We start from the raw sequence: 20,567 nt of genomic DNA on the forward strand, positions 1-20,567 counted from the left end.
TTAGTGTGGAGACATGTTTGAATTTCTCTCAGAAGCCTGATTCTTGCCTAAACTCACTGTATTCCAGTCCTTAGCTGGAAATGAATAGTGTTAATAGAACGTCTGACTGAAGTAAATGTTGCCAACTGTATACATTGTGTTTTTTAAGAATATTCATTATACTGGTTATTTAATTTCTAAATGGCACAAGGTGTCATTTTCAACCAATTTAGTCTAATGTTTACTTTTTGTTGTTCATACAGCTATTAGCCCTGCTCACAACGGCCGAGTGTGTAGCACATGGGGTAACTACCACTTCAAAATGTTTGATGGAGAAATCTTCCAGCTGCCCACAACATGTAACTACATCTTCACCTCACACTGCAAGGGCACTTATGAGGACTTCAACATTCAGATGAGGCGTTCAGTGGTCAGTGGAGCTCCCATCATCAGCAAGATTACCATGAAGCTTGATGGTACAATTGTAGAGATTACACAGGGATCCATCTCAGTTAACAGCAAACAGTAAGTTAGACCATCAGATCAGATCATCTGACACATCACCTTGCTGTCCTAAAAATCCACATAGCATTTCTCAGCAAACAGTCATTCTAGGACTGTTTTCATAGATCTTTTTTGTGATAATCCATCCATCTTTGCCATTATGAATAACAGCTTTCCATTCTTTTTCTTTATGACCCTTCATTGACAAGCTTCCAAAGTCTCAGCTATTCCACATGATTGTACAGTCAATACTTCACTGTATTATATTAACTTGCTTCTCTAGCCTTAAAAGTTCTTCTCAGCTTTCCTATTACTTTGTGTCCTATTTTGTACATTGGTCCTGTAGCTGTCCTTGATCTGTATAGCTACCTAATGGTACTGTCTTTATCATTGTTTCTGTCTACTCCATTTTGCACTTTTATTCTGTTTTGGATTTGTATGGCTCCTCCTGATATTCACTGAGAACATTCTGTGAAATATTCTTCCAAAATAAAATTGATGTCTACCATTGGTATATTTATTGTATTGACTATGTATGTTTATTCTTAAAACTGTACTGTTTAAATGGTTAAACAAGATATAGTATTGTTACCTCAGTAGTTATTTAAAGCAACTTGTGATGGCACATGTGATTAATTGTACTGTAAAATAAAGATTTATTGATAAATGTTTATTTTGCTTTGTTATACCTGGGCATAACATTCATATTAGAGAATGAAGAGTGGTTTAGGTATATACATATAATATATATATATATATTTAAATGACAGAAGAGTAAATGGCAGAGCCAATTTGCAAATATTGCACTGATTGCCACAAGTCATTGTTCTGTGGGGTTGCAGTATAGTCACTAAGTGTATGCTCAAAACATTATGGAACAGATTAGATATAATGCGGATATGTCTTATATAATACATACTAAAAAATGTCAGGAAATGAAAATGCTACATTTGGAATAAACAAAAATTATTTCTGTTTAATCTAGGGTGCAGCTGCCATACAGCCAGTCAGGAGTCCTGATTGAGAAAGCCAACTCATATATCACAATCACTGCTAAACTGGGGCTGATGATCAGGTGGAATGAAGAAGATTCAATGCTGGTATGAAAACAATTGCTTTCTACAAGAAATTACACACAGTTTTCAATCAGTGCTGTATAATATAAAACACCACATCTTATCACACCATTACTTGAAACAAACTCTGCTGAGTTAATGTGTTCTTACTGTTGTACTTATCTTCCTATTTTGATATAGCTAGAGATTGATGAAAAATACCAGAATGAGACTTGCGGTCTCTGTGGTGACTTCAATGGCATCCTAGGCTATAATGATTTCATTAAAGAAGGTAAGAGTGTATACCATATTTTAAAGTAGGATAAAAGCACGTACTGTAGCTCCTGTGGAAACCACAATAGTATGAATATTATTTGTCTGGCAGAAACGAAAATTACTCCAATTGACTTTTCCACTTTCTGGAAGATGGATGATCCAACAGAAACCTGCGTGGAGCCTGTTCCATTCTCCAGTGACAACTGCATTAATTTGGTGAGTCTGCCATTTTCTCAAAACCTAGTCCTGCAACAACAGGAAAAATCTTTTCTGAAAATACTCAATTTTATCTAAATGCAATTTACGATCCTCCAGACCTTCACTTTGTAAAATTCAAACTATAATACTATACTTTAGATACATTCATACATTTTAAAAATATACACAAAAATTATTTTCACTCTGTGACAGATACCATCTGGGAACCCTACCTAGATGGGGCCCAGCAGGGAGTAACATGTGCAGAGCATTGTTTCCCCTGGATCGTGAGGTGTTAAACTCTCTGGGTTGTGGCAGTGCCCCGGATTCCCACAGAACATCATGGAGTTCTTTTGCTCAGCCCTGTTGGGTCTCATGGCCGCCACCAGGGGGTGTTATGGTACCTGGCAAGTCCTGCTTTGTCAGGTTCCCACCTCATCCATAAGTATTTCCAAACAACCGGTTTGGGACACCAGAAGTGCCTAAAGCCACAACTCTGAGAGCCAGAGTTGTCTGGAGTAGGATGATGCTTGCTTGGAGGAGTGTAGGCAGAGTGGCTGAGAGGAAGAAAAGATGACAGAGACCTACTGTGTACTGCTGTACGTTGGATTTGTGTTGGTGACTGTATTGTGGGAAACTCTTACTTGAGAAAGAGATTCACACCAATAAAATCCCTCTGTTTGTGGCAAAAATTGTGTCTGAGCCTCTGTGTCAGGTGTTTGGGAAGTTGCATCGCCCCCTTGTGGCCACACTCTCCTTTTCAGAAAAATGATGAAAATAGGTACAATTTACAAAATGTACTCTCTACATCTGTACATCCTATTTAAACCACATTTATTAATGAAGAGATTTACCGTGAAAATTTCAAATGATTAAGTCCAGTTGTTTTTGGTGTAGTGCTTCATTGAAGAATAAGATAAGAAAATGAATATCGTCTTTTGACCAACCATGAGAAAGCAGTGCTAACCAGTGTGGCATTCTTTATGAACTGTTTATAATTTAACATTCTCAGATCTATTTAATCCCAGTCAAGGTTCACGTTCTAGAGATTATCACAGCAGCACTGGACACAAGGAAAGGAAAAGCCCCAGACAGGGTAGCAGTCCATTTTAGAGCTCACATACCTCCACATTAACACAAGGACAATTTGGAACCAAACACACATGTCATTGGCGATGCAGTACAAAAAACAAAGAAATCAGAGGAACAAATTCAAACCCAAAACATTTGGTGTGTGAAGCAACAGCAATAATTACTACATCACTATGTTGCACTATACCATTTATGTATTTTATTATTCTGTGCTTCTTTATTCACTATTAAATGAATCCCTTTTATCCCCTGGAATCTGTAGATGCCTATTTGTGAGCAGCTGATTTCTAACCCTGCATTTGCCAGCTGCATGGAACTTGTTGCCTTTGACCAGTTTGTCAGCGCCTGCGTTCAGGACATGTGCAACTGTAATGAGACAAGCAGTATGGACTGCCTGTGCAACACTCTGTCCGAATTATCCAGGCAGTGTGTGCATGCTGGTGGAGCCCCTCAAAACTGGAGAACGTCCACCTTCTGCGGTAAGTCTGCTTATCTACAGCAAACACTGGTGCCTTTCATTCACAAATATCACATAGATTCTTCATTTATTTTACAGTCTTTAGAGATACCAATGTAATGAAGAATTCTTCTGAAAAATAGACAGTGATCCATTGAATTCCACAGTAACATACTTTATATACTCCCATAGAGAGATTAAAAGTTACCAGTTAACCTAGTCTATCATTATGACGTGAAAGGAAAATCAAAGAATCTGGAGAAATCATGTTAAGAGCATGAAACCCCTAAAAAACAAACTGGTCAAATTTCAATCCCATTCTCCAAGAGCTGTTAGATAGCAAAACTAACCACTGAGCTATAGCACAAATTATAGCAAATAAAAGGGCAAATATTAATAAAAATATGACTAGAAAAAATAAATAAAAGGAAATAATTAAAACACTCATTTTGGGAAAAATAAATTAGAAAAATTTAAAAAATCATTTAATAACTACTTTCTTCAAGTGCAATACATTGACACAGTAACTAGCAATACTAACCTACAGCTCAGGAGTCATGTGATTGAATCCTGGTCCAGATTTAGAGAAATAAGTAATTTTGAAGCAAATAATAATTTGCAGTGTAGTAATAATTTTTACATTTTACAGAATGCTTGACAGTCATAATGTACAACTTGATAGCTGAGAGATGAGAAAGTCAAGTTGTACACGTTTTTCTGAGCAGCACTCCTGCCGAATCACCACAAGGTGTTCACCCCATCTCACTCCTGTAGTCTTAAAAGTCTTTTGTTACTGCAACTCAATTGCAGTTCTCAACACAAATTGAGTCTTTACTTGCTTATTATTTGCCCTAGACATTTTTTTTTGCTATGAAATGAGTATTCAGAAAAGAGGGATGGATGTTTAATATGATCAGTCATTAAAGAGTTAGCAGCAAACATATAAATATTGTTCTTTTTCAACATGTTTTAACTATTTCAAAGTTTTCAGTAATTATTGTGGTCAACATAAACACCTGGAATTTTTCTCTTTTTTGTTAAGCTATCAGTATAAATTCTTTTGAATTAAAGATCACAGCAATATTACGTTGCTTTCTGGAGATATAAAAATTAAAATGTGTTAAAGTACAATGAAAACAGCAACTTGTAGTGAGGCTGTCTCAATTTTTCTTTTTTTTTTCTAGATGTTTATGCATTGAAAATATCATTTCATTAGTCTATATTCTAAATTAGACTATTCTGAAAATAACTTAAAAGATTTGTAGAAACAGGTGCAGTAGGCTTTATGTGATTCCCTAATAGACTTACAGAAATAAAATTTTACATATATAGATTGAATATAAATACATGAAAAAATAATGGAGTTTATTGTTATTTAAAAATTTATTAAAACCCAGCTTTACATTAGGTGCCAAATAAACAGCTAAAAGTATGACATTTGAGCAGATCAACTCACTACCTTTTTATTTTTGTATAATGTTGCATGCAGTGGACTAGGAACCTAAATTTATTTTAACACTAATATTTTTGTAGTGTGCCTGCAGCACGCTATTCTTGGCATGGAGTTGAACTCATGACCTTACAAATCTATTTGTTCTAACAGACAGACAATCCAGTACTTGACTAGATAGTTGGGTAAAAGTAACATTTCTTTAGTCCTGATGTCCATGTCCACTGTAGCTTCTCTTGAGCATAATATGCTAGCGTCACTCCACCTTCTGAAACAGGTTGTACCGTTAATTCAATTACAGTGCATCATAACACTCCTATGCATTTGCCAATAATCATCTACCTAATATTAAACAATTCTTGTTTTTGCTTTCTAGCTAGGAAATGTCCATTTAACATGGAGTATCAGGAGTGTGGAGTATCTTGTGCAGACAGCTGCTCAAATCCAGATAGAAGCCACCTCTGCGAGGAGCACTGTAGTGATGGCTGCTTTTGTCCTCCAGGTAATAACAGTGGAGTTGCAATTTTGTATCTGTAGAACATTTCTTTATGGATTTATTTTATTTTTATTCTGAGCAGCTTGTAATTATATCATCAGCATCCATGTTTAGTTATTTATTTATTAAATTCAAAATTATGTGTTTTTTTTTATAATGTCTATTTTTGACAGTCCTGCTGACAGCCAAGTTTTCCTAATGGGAACATAAACATTTTAGTGGAAAGAAAACTGTTCCTTTTTATTTCTTTTTACAGTTATTATCTATTTATATACTCCTGAATCCCTGTATAGGCATCAAAATTCAAAAATTAACAATTATGATATAGGGTGCTATGCACAACACCCACACTAAGTACAGAAAACCAAAAAATACTGCGATGCATTCATATTCATGCTCAGTTGTACTCATCTATTTTGTCCTACTTCCACTGGAAGTACTGAAAGAAAGGTGTGTTGAAACTAGATTTTTATAATGTTTTAAAAAAGATAACAAGAAAGGTGAATTCCCAGATCTGCTATGACTATCTCCTATGAAATATTTTAATTCTTTTTTTACCATACTATTCTGTATTAATTGCGTGTCTCAGTGAGAAGTAACAATGTAATTAAGAGAATCATCTTGCTAATTTTTACTTTCTTGTATACGTATCCTCCAAAAATTCTGTTTCGAGATTTTGATGAATCTTGACGTTTAAGACCTCCCTGAGTCTGAAAATACCATTTTTGGAATTATGTCTGTGTGTCTGTCTGTCTGTGTGTGTGTGTGGATGTGTGCGATGTCTGTGTGTGTATGTAAACACAATAACTTGAGTACACCTTCACTTAGGTCAATCAAATTTTGCATTCAAGTATTAGGTACAAAACAGATTTCTATCGACTTTTGGGCTATTTCGGTTAACTGGAAGTGGTACTTTACCTTTTATTCATGCAGCTGCAGTGTCTGATTTATTCACCTTTACTTTTATAATAATTGTTCAATATATTATTAATTTATGATTTGTTATTGATGGTTGTTTAATGTACATAATATAAAAATATAATCATGATCTTGCGGTTTACTCCTACACGAGAAAGTCTAGGGGAGAAAACTCCTAATTTTTTCAATTATAGGTAACATTTGATAATGCATCTGGAAATGTGATGTATGGCAATACCAATAAACCTTACATTTCTCTATAGGCACTGTGCTGGATGATGTTAAGGGTGGTGGTTGCGTTCCTTTACAAGAGTGTTCCTGTAAGTACGATGGAAAAATATACGCTCCTGGCGACTCTTACTCCAGTGACTGTCGCAAATGGTAATTATATCTTTTACATTTTTGTTCCTTTGTTAAAATGTTTTTTTATTTCAAGGTTTCAAAAAATTATTATTTCTTTTGTCTTTGGGATACTTTTACTATAATTAGGAGCATCCCAAACAAGAACATAAAGCCATAGGAGTTTTATCTTACCAAAATTCAAGGAAAGAATGACTAGATATAATTTATTAATGGAAACAAGTTCCAAGTAAACCACATTTCCCCACTGGTAAATAAAATCTTGCATACAACTTTTATTTTTAGTTCATTGTTAAGTTATTTTTGATATAGGGAACAGTCCAACAGTGTTGGTTTCTGATATTCTTGTACTCTTTTAAATGACCATGTACCTTATAGAATGTCACCTAATAACCCCAGATGCCCTTTAAAGTTGAATGTTTTGCCACCTGGTTATAGATAACTATAGCTGTATCACTCCTTGAAGTTCCTGTTTACTTATCTTAACCATTAGAAAGACTCCTTTTCATTACCACGAAGTGTTTTTTCATGTGGTCCCTATTGGCTCTTCCTCTGTCTTATATAACAGTATTGCCTATTCAAAAGAAATGGGTAGGTATTACGTAAATTAGTTCATATAGAAAGAAAGAAAGAAAGAAAGAAAGAAAGAAAGAAAGAAAGAAAGAAAGAAATTAGTTTCTTCTGTAGATTGGCCAAGAAATACTAAAATGTAATATAAGAGTGGAGAAGTGGAGAGAATAAGGTTCTGTTACTTTGACATATTTTAACAAGCAAGTGTACAGAACCAGCTGAAAAACCTCATATATGTATGATTTACAGCTGCAGGATGTCCTTGCATATTTGTTAATGTAAACTGTAGAAAATGTATGTCATTTGAAAAGAATTAGCCATCATTTAAATTTCTACTCTTCCCTTTAAAAAGGCTGCTGTAGGTAAAATAAAGTAGTTAAAACGCCTAATTAATGTGAACTTGAAAGCTTATAAACATTTTGACAGAAACTTATATGACTTTCTTAACAAATCAGTAACAAGTACAAGATAAAAGTGCACAGTACCTTTGTGTCATCTCCAATGATTTCTCTTGCACAGTAATTATGTGTGATTCTCTACAGCACCTGTTCTGGTGGACAGTGGGCCTGCAAAGATCTGGATTGTCCTGCAACCTGCTCTATTGAGGGTGGCTCTCACATCACCTCTTATGATGGAAAACATTTCACATTCCATGGAGATTGTACCTACATAATAAGCAAGGTATTTTTAAAGTAGTTAATCTTATATCTGGCATTTCTAACAAAACCCAATCTCTATTACACATTGCTATATTCAGCATTATTCACATAAGATATAAAATATTATACATTTTTAACCAAATACATACACATGTCTGTTTAATGTTAAAGTGGGTCTTTTTGTGGGTCATATGGAAGTCAGAGTGATAAAAGACTAATTAACTGTAGTACTGACTATAGGGTCCACTTACTGCATGAATGTTGTGGTGTAGAGAGGCAGTAAAATCATTTGGTTAATGCCTACAGTGTATTTAAATGATCTAAAAGGTAAGATTTACAAAAGTGTCAATACATCCACTTTCTAATACAGTCATCATATGTAAGATACTGTATGTATTAACAAAATATGTACCTTCTGGGCAGCCTATGTTTAAATGTCGACAATTAAATGAGTGGCACCTCCTGAAAGATGCAATCACTGCATCATTTTGCTTCCACAACCATATCTGTGGGAAACTTGGCAAGTAGAAACATGTTAAGCAAATATGGAGAAAATTCCTAGTTATTCAATAAAGCAACAAGAACTGAAAGGAGGTCTACAGACACTGAGGTTGTTTGTACCACAAAAGCTACAATCAACATGTATATAAATATTCTACTGTATAATCAAGACTTTCTGTTTGTTGAAGTAATGTTCTTCTTGATAAACTAAATGTACAGTATGCTACCTGAAAAATACAGTTAATTATTTGTGTTTTAGATTCCATTTTCCTAAAAATGAAATTTTCCATTTTTCTCATATTGTTGTTTAGAACTGCAAAGGTGATGGTTTTATTATTGCGGCTGAGCTTGTGAAGTGTGGCCTTACTGACACAGAGACCTGCTTGAAGAGTGTGTTTGTTACATCTGAAGATGGAGAGCAAGTAAGTGCATTGTAACAAGCCTGAATGCTGTCATTCCGTTATTTTTTATCATACAACCCTTATAATTTCTATCCAAAGTGGAGTTGTTTAACCATTCATAATCCTAGAAATAAATGCATCATAGTTGTATATGTGTCAAACATTTTGGAGTAACATAATCTATTGAATGACACTATTTAAAAATGAAGGAATTAAGCAACATGTAGTGCACATTTACATAAGCAACTAGACATGATATTAAGGTTGCCAGTAGCAAGTGAAGACCAGTAGAACAATTTGTGGATCACATTGTTTCAAATTTGACCCCAGCAGGACTTTACATTTACTTTACATTTTACTTTTTACTTCTTAATATCCTCACCAAGCAGACATGTGTAACAATATTCAGAACACACCCTGGGCTTGATGATAACGACAAAACATAATGAAAAATAACATGACTGCAATTCACTTCACATCAAAAGTAAAAAGTCACTGCTTAAACAACAAAAAACTTCGTATTTCTACTAGGACAATACTTCCTACTACCTGACACTAGAAATGTAATTAATTTTGTTTCCCCTTAGCAGTTTGTAATCAAGGCATCAGGATCAGTATTTAAGAATGGGATGTTCACTCAGCTGCCACTAACAACAGGTAAGTAATGCTCTTTTGAAAGTTGTAATATTTGTATTGATTTTGTATGCCTGATTAAAAGACCCCTGTGCTGGACCAGTTATTTTGAACTATTTTATGTAGTCCTTATTTTTGTTTTTATGATGCTATGCATTATTTCCAGACAGCTCCACTTTTTACCAACTGGTCCAAAGAAACTGAAGTACTTTGACAAATATACATATAGTAATATCTTGAGTAATGACAATAGTCTTTAGTTTTCTCCTTTTCATATTCTTCATTGAGATAATGTTTTTAGACACTGTTGGCTGATCTTTTCTGGAATTAATTATGACATTATAACGTGTCTAATGAGACTATATTTCATTTCTAGAGATGCTGAACAGATAAAGCTCAAATAAATGTAAATACTTGAGTTTATAACATTTTGATGATATTCTACTTTCATTTTGAATACACTATTATTTTTACATGACATGGCCAACTCACACTTCACATTCCTCTCTCACATTATATGGCCCTCATTTTCATTACCAGTTAGGGTGCCTTCTCAATATGTACCTAAGAGTTTTCACCAGTGCTCCTGGTTTCTTGTCATGTTTTGAAACATACTATACTGTCACAAAGATGGACAATTCTGTCCTTTGTAAATATGTCTTCTGCAACATCATATCTTACTCCTAACTGAAGGGTACTGCATGGGATAGAGTCCACCTTAACATTAACCAAGTTACTATTAAATAAATAGTATAAAATATTTTTATTACATGTAGAATTATATTGGTTCTATGTAAATGGACCACATTGTACAAAATAACATTGTTATTTTCTTACTTTGACTTTGTAATTATTCTGATATAAATATTTTGTTTTGAATAATCACTTCTTTAGAATTTGTAAATGAAACCTCTGATTTTAACTATAACTTAACAATACAGAAAGATGATCTGGGCTGTTGTCAACCATCTTCTTTATATTGTTATTCTATATTTTGCAGATGATTTATCAATCTTTAAACCTTCCTCATTCTACATCATCATTCAAATTGCATCTGGACTCCAGCTGAAGATACAATTCACCCCTGTAATGCAGCTCTATATAACTGCAAGTGCCAACAATAAAGGCAAAGTCTGCGGTAAGTGGAAGTACTTTAATTCTATTTTACAAACGCAGTGACCACAAGGCCTGCAGCATTGTGCAGGACCCCTTACATCCCTCACATGGACTTTTCACAATTCTGCCATCCAGGAGAAGCTACTGCAGCATCACAGCCAGGTTTGCCAGGCTGCAGGAGAGTTTTTACCCCCAAGTTGTAAAGACTCCTTAACACCAGGCTGCCCCCTGGGATCTTCCACACTGCTTCAACAACCTCTAAAAACAGAATTTTTTGTACATGCAAGCCATTTTCCTGCAAAGACTAGTGTGCATGTAGAGAAGAACTGAAAATCTTATACTGACCTTTAAGTATTTTGACACTCTTGATATCCTTCTGCTGTGAAACATTCTGACCTGTCATTGTTTACACACGTCTTAAACAACTATTACCATACACTGATAATTTCTGTATTATCTATATCTATTATTTATCTATTATATTACATATTTATTAACTATATTTATGGTATTGACTATATTTGTGATTTATTTATGAATCTAGATTGCATAATACCATACATTGCATCAATCTTGTCTTTGCACAATGTCTCGTCTTGTTTGTGTTTTAATTTTAAATTTAAATTTTAATTCTATTTTTAATTTCATTTTAATTTTTTATTTGAACTTCATGTTATTACACTGTGGACCCTGAGCTTCGCAATTTCGTCTATCTGCGTACTTGTATATGGTTGAGATGACAATAGGTTCGCTTTGACTTTGACTTTAACTCTACATAATGTGAAGCCGTGAAATTTCTTAAATCATCTCAGAAGATACTCATCATGTTTATATTTCAAAAAGAATTTAGAGAATTTCAAGAATTATTGTACTGCTTTGCTGTAAGTAAGTGAAAAACCATGGAAAGTTTTCCATATCCACAACAGTTCCTAGGAGAATTGTGAGGCAGTGATAAACTGTTAGCAGAGCCCAATGAATAAGAAAATATTAAAAACAGCAATCTATTGCATTTTTTATTTATGGAGCGAGAGAAGGACTACAGTTAACAAGCCAACATATTTTCATGTTGTGGTTCCATACACTGGTTTCCGGTATTGTTGAATTTTCTTGATAATATAAAAATTTCTATAAAGATCGTTAGAAAATTACAAAAAGAAAACTTTTTTATGCCTAGTTTCTTCATTTAATTTTCTAAAAACCATTTAGTGCAACATGCCTTTGCTGAACTTTAAGAACAATTAAGAAAGTGAATATTCATTATTCATTTTACCAAACAATTTTTGAAAGGGTTAACGTCAAGGCATGTTTCTTTGTATTTTGTTCAGGTCTTTGTGGTAATTTTAATAGCATGGAAAGTGACGACTTCAAAACCACCAGTGGACTGGTGGAGGGTACAGCTGCTGCTTTTGGCAATACCTGGAAAACTAATGGAGCATGCAAAAATAAAAAGGACAATTATGAAAATCCATGCAGCCTGAGCATTGAGAATGGTAAGTGATTGTGAAAATGCTTGTGTAGCAAACCTCTGCATAACATTTCACTTTCCTGACTTTTTTAACTTGTAAAACTTTCCCATTGATTTATATGGTAGAAATACTGTATAGTAGTTACTCCACCAAAATTAATAATTTCTTTAAGAACTGAAAAATATATAATGCATGGTTTCCAATGTATTTATGCAAACTAAATTTGTTTGAAATTGCTTTCAGTTTAGCAAGAAAAAGATTAATAATCCTAAGGGATATCTGTATATGAAATTGAACAATATTTGGAGTCAGGAAACTTTATTTTACACAATCATTTACGCTCTTGTATATGAATCTAGTTTGATGTATGGTGTGTTTAAAAAAAACCAAAAAGCACTAATAAAAAAAATCAGCCATTTTCAGCAATACTGCATTTCTGATTGCTGTGTTATGCCTTTTCACAGAGAAATATGCTAAGCACTGGTGTTCCATGCTGTCAGATCCTAGAGGTCCATTTGCCACATGCCACTCAGCAGTCCAACCCGACATATACAAGACTGTGAGTATTACATGTCTCAGAGTTGATAAGGTGTACTGCTGTATATGTTGCATTTTAAAAAGTGGATAGTAAGAAGCCACATGCTTTGTAGAATAAATGCTGATTGATTGATCGATTCAACAGGTTGCTGTTCTTGCGAAAATTTCAAATGTGCATTCATTTTAAATTCACAATATTGCGATGATTACCATGGCCAGCACTAAATATTAGAGGTAGTGGATAGTAGTAGTGGATTTGGTGTATGACATACAATCTAAAAAAAAGAATAGAAAAATATGAAACAAAATTTTAATAAGAAAAGTGGTATTTCTTAAAAGCCTATACGTTTATTTAAATCATTAAAATATTTACCTCATGGCACTTGTGATTACCGCAATGGCCTCACATGCTTTCAGTTCTCTTTCGGATCCCATTCTGTTAGGAGTTTGCTTGTGCTCCTCAAGCCTGTGTGAACTATCTTCTGGCACTGAAGTTTTCCCTTACATCCTAAATATGTGCACATGAAGTTAGTTAATTGATGATGTAGATTTACCCAGTGTGCATGACTGTGTGCTGAGACGTACTGCTGCTCCATCAGTTGTTGTTTCCAGCCTTGCATTAGATGTAAGAAAATGCTCTTATCGCCCCACAATCCTAGCAGGTACTGAGAAATGAATAATATTACTTCTCCTCTATTCAAAGTTTAGATAAAGGATTATAGTGAATATAATTATTAGTTATTGAAATGTTATATGTCCTTTGGAACAATCTGGAACATTATCGGCATTCTCATTTTTTTCATAAAAACTTTAGATTATCTATTTAAGAAACCCACTGAATCAATGTAGGGTGACTGGGGACTGAAGTCTACACCATCAACATCAAACACAAGATAGAAACAAGCAGTACAAAAAGTATCAGTTTATCAAATAACACTGACGCATACACTCATATTAGTAATCATTTGGCCAATTTACAGATCCCACTTAACCCAAAAAGCATTTTTGAGACATGGGAGAAAATCCAGAGTACCCAGAGAAAAATCTACATACTCACAGGAAGAAAGAACAGACTTTACACAAAGAGTGTGATCCAAACCTAGACTCCCATTGAGTGCTAAGAGGCAATAGTGATAACTACTGTACCCCTCTACTTTAACAACTTTAGCCTTACTTTCAAAATATATTACAATTGTTTCAGGTTTGAGGCTTAGGAACACTGCAAGTCTTGTAATGACATTCAGCAGCAGACCAGATAAACCATCAATAATCATGGAGTTTATACCTAAAGTACAGATCTCTTCAACTAATTTCCAAACACTGTCATTTATCTTCCAGAATTGCATGTATGACAGCTGCAACTGTGAGAAGAGTGAAGACTGCATGTGTGCCACTATCTCCTCATACGTTCAAGCTTGTACTGCAAAAGGAATTCAGCTGGAAGGGTGGAGAGTAACCATTTGCAGTAAGTTTTGGCAAATTTATCATTTATATTTCCTGATTCAAATCAATATAGAAAGTTAAGGATTGACAGATTTCTGTCTTTTAATTATATTTCCTGGATTCATTTTTAAAGAAGATACTAAAAGTAATTCTTTACTGCTTCTTACCAAGATTGATTTATTCTGTAACTGTAATTATTAACTTTGCTCACAATATTTTATCTGTTTAGCTAAATATACCAACTGCCCCAAAACACAAACCTACAGCTACAACATGACTAGCTGTGGACGCACTTGCCGCTCCCTGAGTGAACCAGACGACACATGCAAGATACAACACATAGCAGTAGATGGCTGTGGCTGTGCTGAAGGGACATACATGGATGAGGAAAACCAGTGTGTGCCAGCTGTGAAATGCCCCTGTTACCATAAAGGCTCAGTGGTGCCGGCTGGAGAAGTTATCAGCAAGGACGGAGCCACCTGGTAAGCATCCCTTCTGATAGTTTAAAGCATGTATTTTAAAGCAGACAACACTGAAGCTGTGTCACCATGATTCATACGTGATGTAGGTTGATGAAATCAGTTATCTTGCTATAAAGGACAAGATGGACATTTACATAGTTACATTTACAGTATTTGTAGAATGGATAGTTTACAAATCATGTCATCAAGTGTTTTATCAGTTTATACATTTGAAATTGCATTGTGATATTCTTAGTCAGTGCCTTCATTATCCAAACTGGAGCCCTAAGAAGAATTTTCATAAGAGCACCTAAGAAATATTTCTTATAACAGGTTTAATTTGAACAATTGTTACAGCCAAAACCCGAAGGTCAGCCAGTTCCCGATTTGGCTGCCCATTTCGCATTTTGACCAAGAGGTGTGGCCAAAGTCCGAATTACTAGAAATGACCGGTATATTTGCTAGTTTGGCTGGCCATTTCACAAAGTGGCGAGAACTCCCTGGCCAAAATTCGATGTACTGATGTAAGACTGTCCGCTCAAGGTGCGAAGATACTTAAAAATTTCAGATACAGATTCAGAAGTGAGTTTTCCATTCTGCACAAGAAACTGCTCAAGGCGGGTCTTGTTTAGAAAACGGACGCCACTTGAGACGGCCTTCCCCTCGCCCAAACACTAACCTTAACCTCTTAACGCGCACACGTCCCGGTCCCGGGACAAACAGCGGTTCAAAAACGTTACAGTAATGTGTGCATGCCCATCGTGCATGCCCATCTGCCATGCATCTCGACACCCTACCCATCAAATGAAACTTCAAAGTCTCGTCTTTCCGATGATATAAACCATTTTGACACACAACCACAGCACTGACACTAAAGCCTTTTTTACAGAGAAGTACATACTTTTAAGAGTTGACTGTGCCTACCTTTGAAGACCCCCAGCAAGTCAAACATCAATATTTCCGAGCAGTATTGATCCCATTGTGTCCGTAAGGCTCCAGCGAATATAATCCAGTAAAACGATTTAGGTCCAAAACACACGATATATTCTCAAAGGGACAAAAACTCCAGAAAATGCTTCATAACTTGAGACCACCTAAGTAATTTTTTTTCACTTATATTGCTCATATTAGACGTAATTTGTTTCTGTCGGCGATAACCATGCTACCGCATGAAACACGGAAGTGTTAGCTTTCGAAAGACACCTAAGTTGGCCATTTACGATGGGTCTGGGGTTGACTGGCACCTCGTATAGCCAACTAGTGTCACAGAAAGCTTTAGATGATGACGTCTGCTTCAAACTCTGGTAGAATCTACCAGTTTGATTGGACACTGTGACTGACACTCAAAACTTACAGCCAATGAGCAGACGAGCATTTTGATATGTGACTTGCTATGCTAACTTGTAAACAAAGCGATATAATCGGCGCGAAGGTGGCATTTGTGCCAATCTGCAGAGTTGGTTCGTGGTTGTTTATTGTGATTTCGCCACGTTTTTTCGCATTTTAAATATGAATTAAAGTACCGAGAAGCGTAAATAAATGCTCGCGGAAGTGTTAGCTTCAGATCGACACCTAACTTGGCCAATTACGACGGGTCTGGGGTTGACTGGCACCCCGTATAGCCAACCAGTGTCACAGAAAGCTTTAGATGATGACGTCTGCTTCAAACTCTGGTAGAATCTACCAGTTTGATTGGACACTGTGACTGACACTCAAAACTTACAGCCAATGAGCAGACGAGCATTTTGATATGTGACTTGCTATGCTTAACTTGTAAAAAAAACAATCGCAGCTTCGTGAAGGTGGCATTTGTGCCAGTCTGCAGAGTTGGTGCGTGGTTGTTTATTGTGATTTCGCCAAGTTTTTTCGCAGTTTAAATATGAATAAAAGTAGAAGTTTAAACGTAAATAAACGCTTGATTAAATAATAGATGCATGTACGCGTTGCGAAAGTATTCAACCGGCACAGGGGACATGTAAAGGGCGGAGAGCGACGTGCCACGCCCTTGTGCTTTCTGCTTGCTAGTGATTGCTGCCATCAAGTGGCACATGGAAAAACGCTGAGCTGTGTTGTAAGTTTGTAAAAGAAATATATATAGTTTGTGTGCATTTTATAAAAAAAAGTAAAAAATAAAAATATAAATATATTTTTGGCTCATAACTTGTATTGACTATTTTTACATAGAAATGTGTATTTTTTATTGTTTTTATTATTTTTATAACTAATAGAGTGACACTGTATGTAGATATAGATTCCTTTAGGTGTAAGCTTTCAGTAGAGCCCTCATTGATATATGTGGGTTGAAGCATTCAAAAGTTATTACACTTTTTCCATATGTTCCAAAATGTGGATAATGGTCCTCTAAAACCCCTGGGCATGCCCACATAAAACTGGTGTAAAAATGTCATTTTACAGGTATTCTTTTCAAATTTGAAATGTGAGTAGTCAACAAGTTATTCTGTTGGTACATTGTGTGTTTCTGTCCTCACCTACCTACTGCAGCTTTATTTTCCTTTATTTTCATAAAAAAACTTAGGCGAGAACAAAAAAATTCGTTTTTTTTGTGAGTTCTAATGTGCATAACTTTTGATCAGTCACACCTACAGTGATTCTGACTACTAAGGGTGAAACTAGAGAATGTTACCTTTACAAAGAGACCAAACATGTGTTTATACTCCAGATAGTTCAATAACAGCAATGATTCTAATTTGGAGAGGTCGAATTACAAGCGATTTAGCAAAAATGACCCCGAATGTTAAGGGGTCAATAAAATAGGTCCCTGATGTTAAGACACTATTTTAGTGCTAAAATGATAACAGAAATGTGAAACCTACTTATCATACCTAATCTTAATTATTGTGAAACAACCAAGTGGCGTCCGGTTTCTGAACATGAGCCGCCAAGGCTACACTCGATGCAACTGCACTACTAAGCGCGCAACAAATCATTGTTCATACCTTTTTTTTCCGACTTTGGCCGATCGCCCCATGCTATTTCGTAAACTGGCTGGCCAAATCCCAAAATCAAGGAAAAGATCGGACATTGGCTGGTCAGTTTACAGTGACATTGGCCATTTCCCAAATTGGCTGGACACTTTCCGCTTTGGCTGATTTTGGGTTTTGGCCATAACATATATATATATATATATATAAATAATAAATGAACAAAGAAGCATACATCAAAAATGTAACCATAACCTTTAATGTAAAATACAAATGCTTTTTCTAAAATATTCAAAACTTGAAAGTGAATATTTAGGGTTTTTTTCATTCTCTCTGTTGCATATCACAACAGCACATGTCTGCATTTTTTTCTGATGTTTCATACGTGTTATGAAGACCAAAAAAAGTCTTTGTTAAGGTCTTGTTACATAAGAATAAGTGAGTAATAGGTGCATTTTTACAGTACCTAAACTAAAGTGTTACCAAAACTACTAATGCCACTACTGAAAATATTTAATAAACTTACTTGATGCAGTAATTACAGGCTCAAAATAATGCTGAATATTTAGATATTTTTAAAAAATGAGCATGTGCATATATCACCTATACTTATGAATTTATCTAAACTCCATTTTGTCCTTCCAGTGACATCAGATAGCAATAAGACATTACCTAAACCAGCAATATTAGCTGCTAATAAAATTAACCAACAGTTGAACTAATTGTTATTTTTGTATTCCAAAGCTGCTTACATGGTGCATTTCCAAAATTCAGCCAATAATTAACTAGTAAGCTTGTTTGTTGGTGAAATTTACAAATTTGTCCTCCATGCAACTACACCCAGAGCACTTCATATGTTAACTAACGTTAGCAGCCTTTAACAGCATGTATAAGTCCTGAAGTCTATATGGTGGTAATAATAATCCTCAACCATTTATCTGTAACATCAGATAATATCTGTTAAACGCTCAATATCAAAAATATTACACATAATTCTACTCCGTCATTACTCCATTAAACTGCTAGCTTTAGTATAGTAACAATTGATGTAATGTTAGCTAGCTTACTGGAAGTTGGACAAATTTAGATTTCTAAACACACATGCACCTGCTTCTTCGTGCTTTTTTTTTCTGTGCTCCTGACTGGTGTTGACCTGCAGCCATCTCTCTGCTCATTAATGAAAAATTATCAAATGATTCATGAAACAATAATAACCCCAACAGAGTCAAGATGCAAATTTCCAGAGCTCTGCTCCATTGAGGAGGTTGTTGCTTTGCATGATACATCAGAGATGTTATGTGATATGCCTAGTTACACTATGGTTAAGATTAAGGTTGCAGGAGGACTTATATGACTCAAGTCAAGTAAGCTATGCAACAAAGACATCAATCCATTTGGCTCTCCAGCAAATTTCCTGAATTTCTGAATTGTGAAAGTCTTCAAACCCCCAATGGCCCCAGCCTCCCCATTGGTCCTCTGGTCATTGGCCTCATACACAGTTCATGATCTGCATATACAAAGGAATGGCTCTGTTCTTAGATATGTAAAGCCTCTTATAGTGGTGCATGCTCTTAATGACGGTAAAAGCAACAGATCAAATAAATAAACAGGCAACTTGAAAGAAAAAATCATTCAAACAATATGATTGGTTTATATGAGCAAGTAAAAATAAGAAGCCTTTTTTAGTGATATTCATTTTGAAAGAGATGTATTGTAGTGCCTTTGTTCTTCTGTTTTTTTCCTGAATCTCAAAGATGTATACCATAGATCTCATTAACCTGGAGATCTAATGATGCAAGTCTTTTTCATTAAGCTACAGTTTTTGACCAATCCTTTATTGTGATCGGTACTTCCTGAATTCTCCCTTTCTGTTAGAGGATGTGTATTAGCTTAGATTTCCCTGCTCTACAGATACTAAATGTTCTGTCCAGTCCATAAGGTCTCTTTTCATTCAGTTCCTATGTATTGTCAGTTTACTGTTATTTCCTTACACTTTATTACATATCTGACTGTTTATCTCCATATTTTAAAGTGTATTCTTGTATGCTGTGATTAGATTTTTGTAATAATGCACACTATGATGGATGCAATAAAATGATGTGATTATTTCAGTTCCCTGTTTTGTTGGTAGTGAGCTTCCATTCTGTAATCTGAAACTTCAGATACTCAAATATAATAATTAATTAAATGGGAAAATGAAACTTTGCCAACTGACCAATGTAAATATCTGTAATAATCCTAACAAGTTAGCTGGCCATCTGAGTCAGTATGCTGCTACCAAGCAGAGTCATGCAATACATTGGAATCTGCTGCTCTCTGCAGGTCACTAGTGGCGTTACTGTAACTCAAATTTTACTTCTCATTTTCTCCTTTTAGCACTTGCAGACAAGGAACACTAAGTTGCATTGGAGCACCTTCCACCAAACCAAGTAAGTCTGAATTGCTGCTTCTTTTATAATTAATTTATTGTTGATTTTTAAAGTAATGACACATTTCACGTTAAATTAATATGATTATCTGTTAATGCAGAATGAGAAAAATAATAAAGTTTTAAAAAGCCAAAATAACCATCACAATTTCTGTATCCTTCCAATAGTAGCAACCCCTACACCACAAAAGATTTTTGACCACTTTTCCACATTACTCACCCAGGTCCAGGTTAGGTTGTTTGGCAACTCTACATTGGCATCAGTGTAAGTGAGAGTGGGCATGTTTGTATGTGTGCATTAAGTTAAACTGATGCCCGTTTCGGGGTTATTTCCTACCTTGCGAGAGCTGCTGTCAGGATAGGTTTGGGCACCTCACAACCCTTACTTGAATTAAGAGGTTTTGTGATGATATGCATGCACTGTATGTATATTCAAAGGAAACACCAGTTTCTAAATGTACTTATTGATTATGTATGCACAGAGGTTTTGGAAACAAGACAGTGCAAGACTATTATAAAAATCATTAAAACCAAGGCCACAATAAACTGGCCAAAGTCAGCAGACTAGTTGCCTTATTTATCTGAGCTGTCTGTTAAGCTCTCGTTCAAAAGAATCCTGTGCTTC

General features: G+C 35.2%; 1 protein-coding gene across 1 annotated transcript in view; it reads left to right on the top strand.

Annotated features, from left to right (window-relative positions):
• LOC120526231 (mucin-5B-like) overlaps positions 1-20,567 on the top strand; it is a 146,925-nt gene that overhangs the window by 92,708 nt on the left and 33,650 nt on the right. Inside the window, exons 57-72 of the mRNA XM_039749335.1 lie at positions 243-504; positions 1,469-1,583; positions 1,740-1,830; positions 1,924-2,030; positions 3,367-3,583; positions 5,388-5,513; positions 6,689-6,806; positions 7,898-8,036; positions 8,827-8,937; positions 9,504-9,573; positions 10,550-10,687; positions 11,991-12,155; positions 12,596-12,690; positions 14,007-14,133; positions 14,341-14,593; positions 19,891-19,943. Coding sequence (XP_039605269.1) covers positions 243-504; positions 1,469-1,583; positions 1,740-1,830; positions 1,924-2,030; positions 3,367-3,583; positions 5,388-5,513; positions 6,689-6,806; positions 7,898-8,036; positions 8,827-8,937; positions 9,504-9,573; positions 10,550-10,687; positions 11,991-12,155; positions 12,596-12,690; positions 14,007-14,133; positions 14,341-14,593; positions 19,891-19,943 — 2,187 coding nt within the window. The remainder of the gene's footprint in view (positions 1-242; positions 505-1,468; positions 1,584-1,739; positions 1,831-1,923; positions 2,031-3,366; positions 3,584-5,387; positions 5,514-6,688; positions 6,807-7,897; positions 8,037-8,826; positions 8,938-9,503; positions 9,574-10,549; positions 10,688-11,990; positions 12,156-12,595; positions 12,691-14,006; positions 14,134-14,340; positions 14,594-19,890; positions 19,944-20,567) is intronic.

This window comes from Polypterus senegalus, chromosome 1, assembly GCF_016835505.1.
Source record: "Polypterus senegalus isolate Bchr_013 chromosome 1, ASM1683550v1, whole genome shotgun sequence".
Classification (NCBI taxonomy): Eukaryota; Metazoa; Chordata; class Cladistia; order Polypteriformes; family Polypteridae; genus Polypterus; species Polypterus senegalus.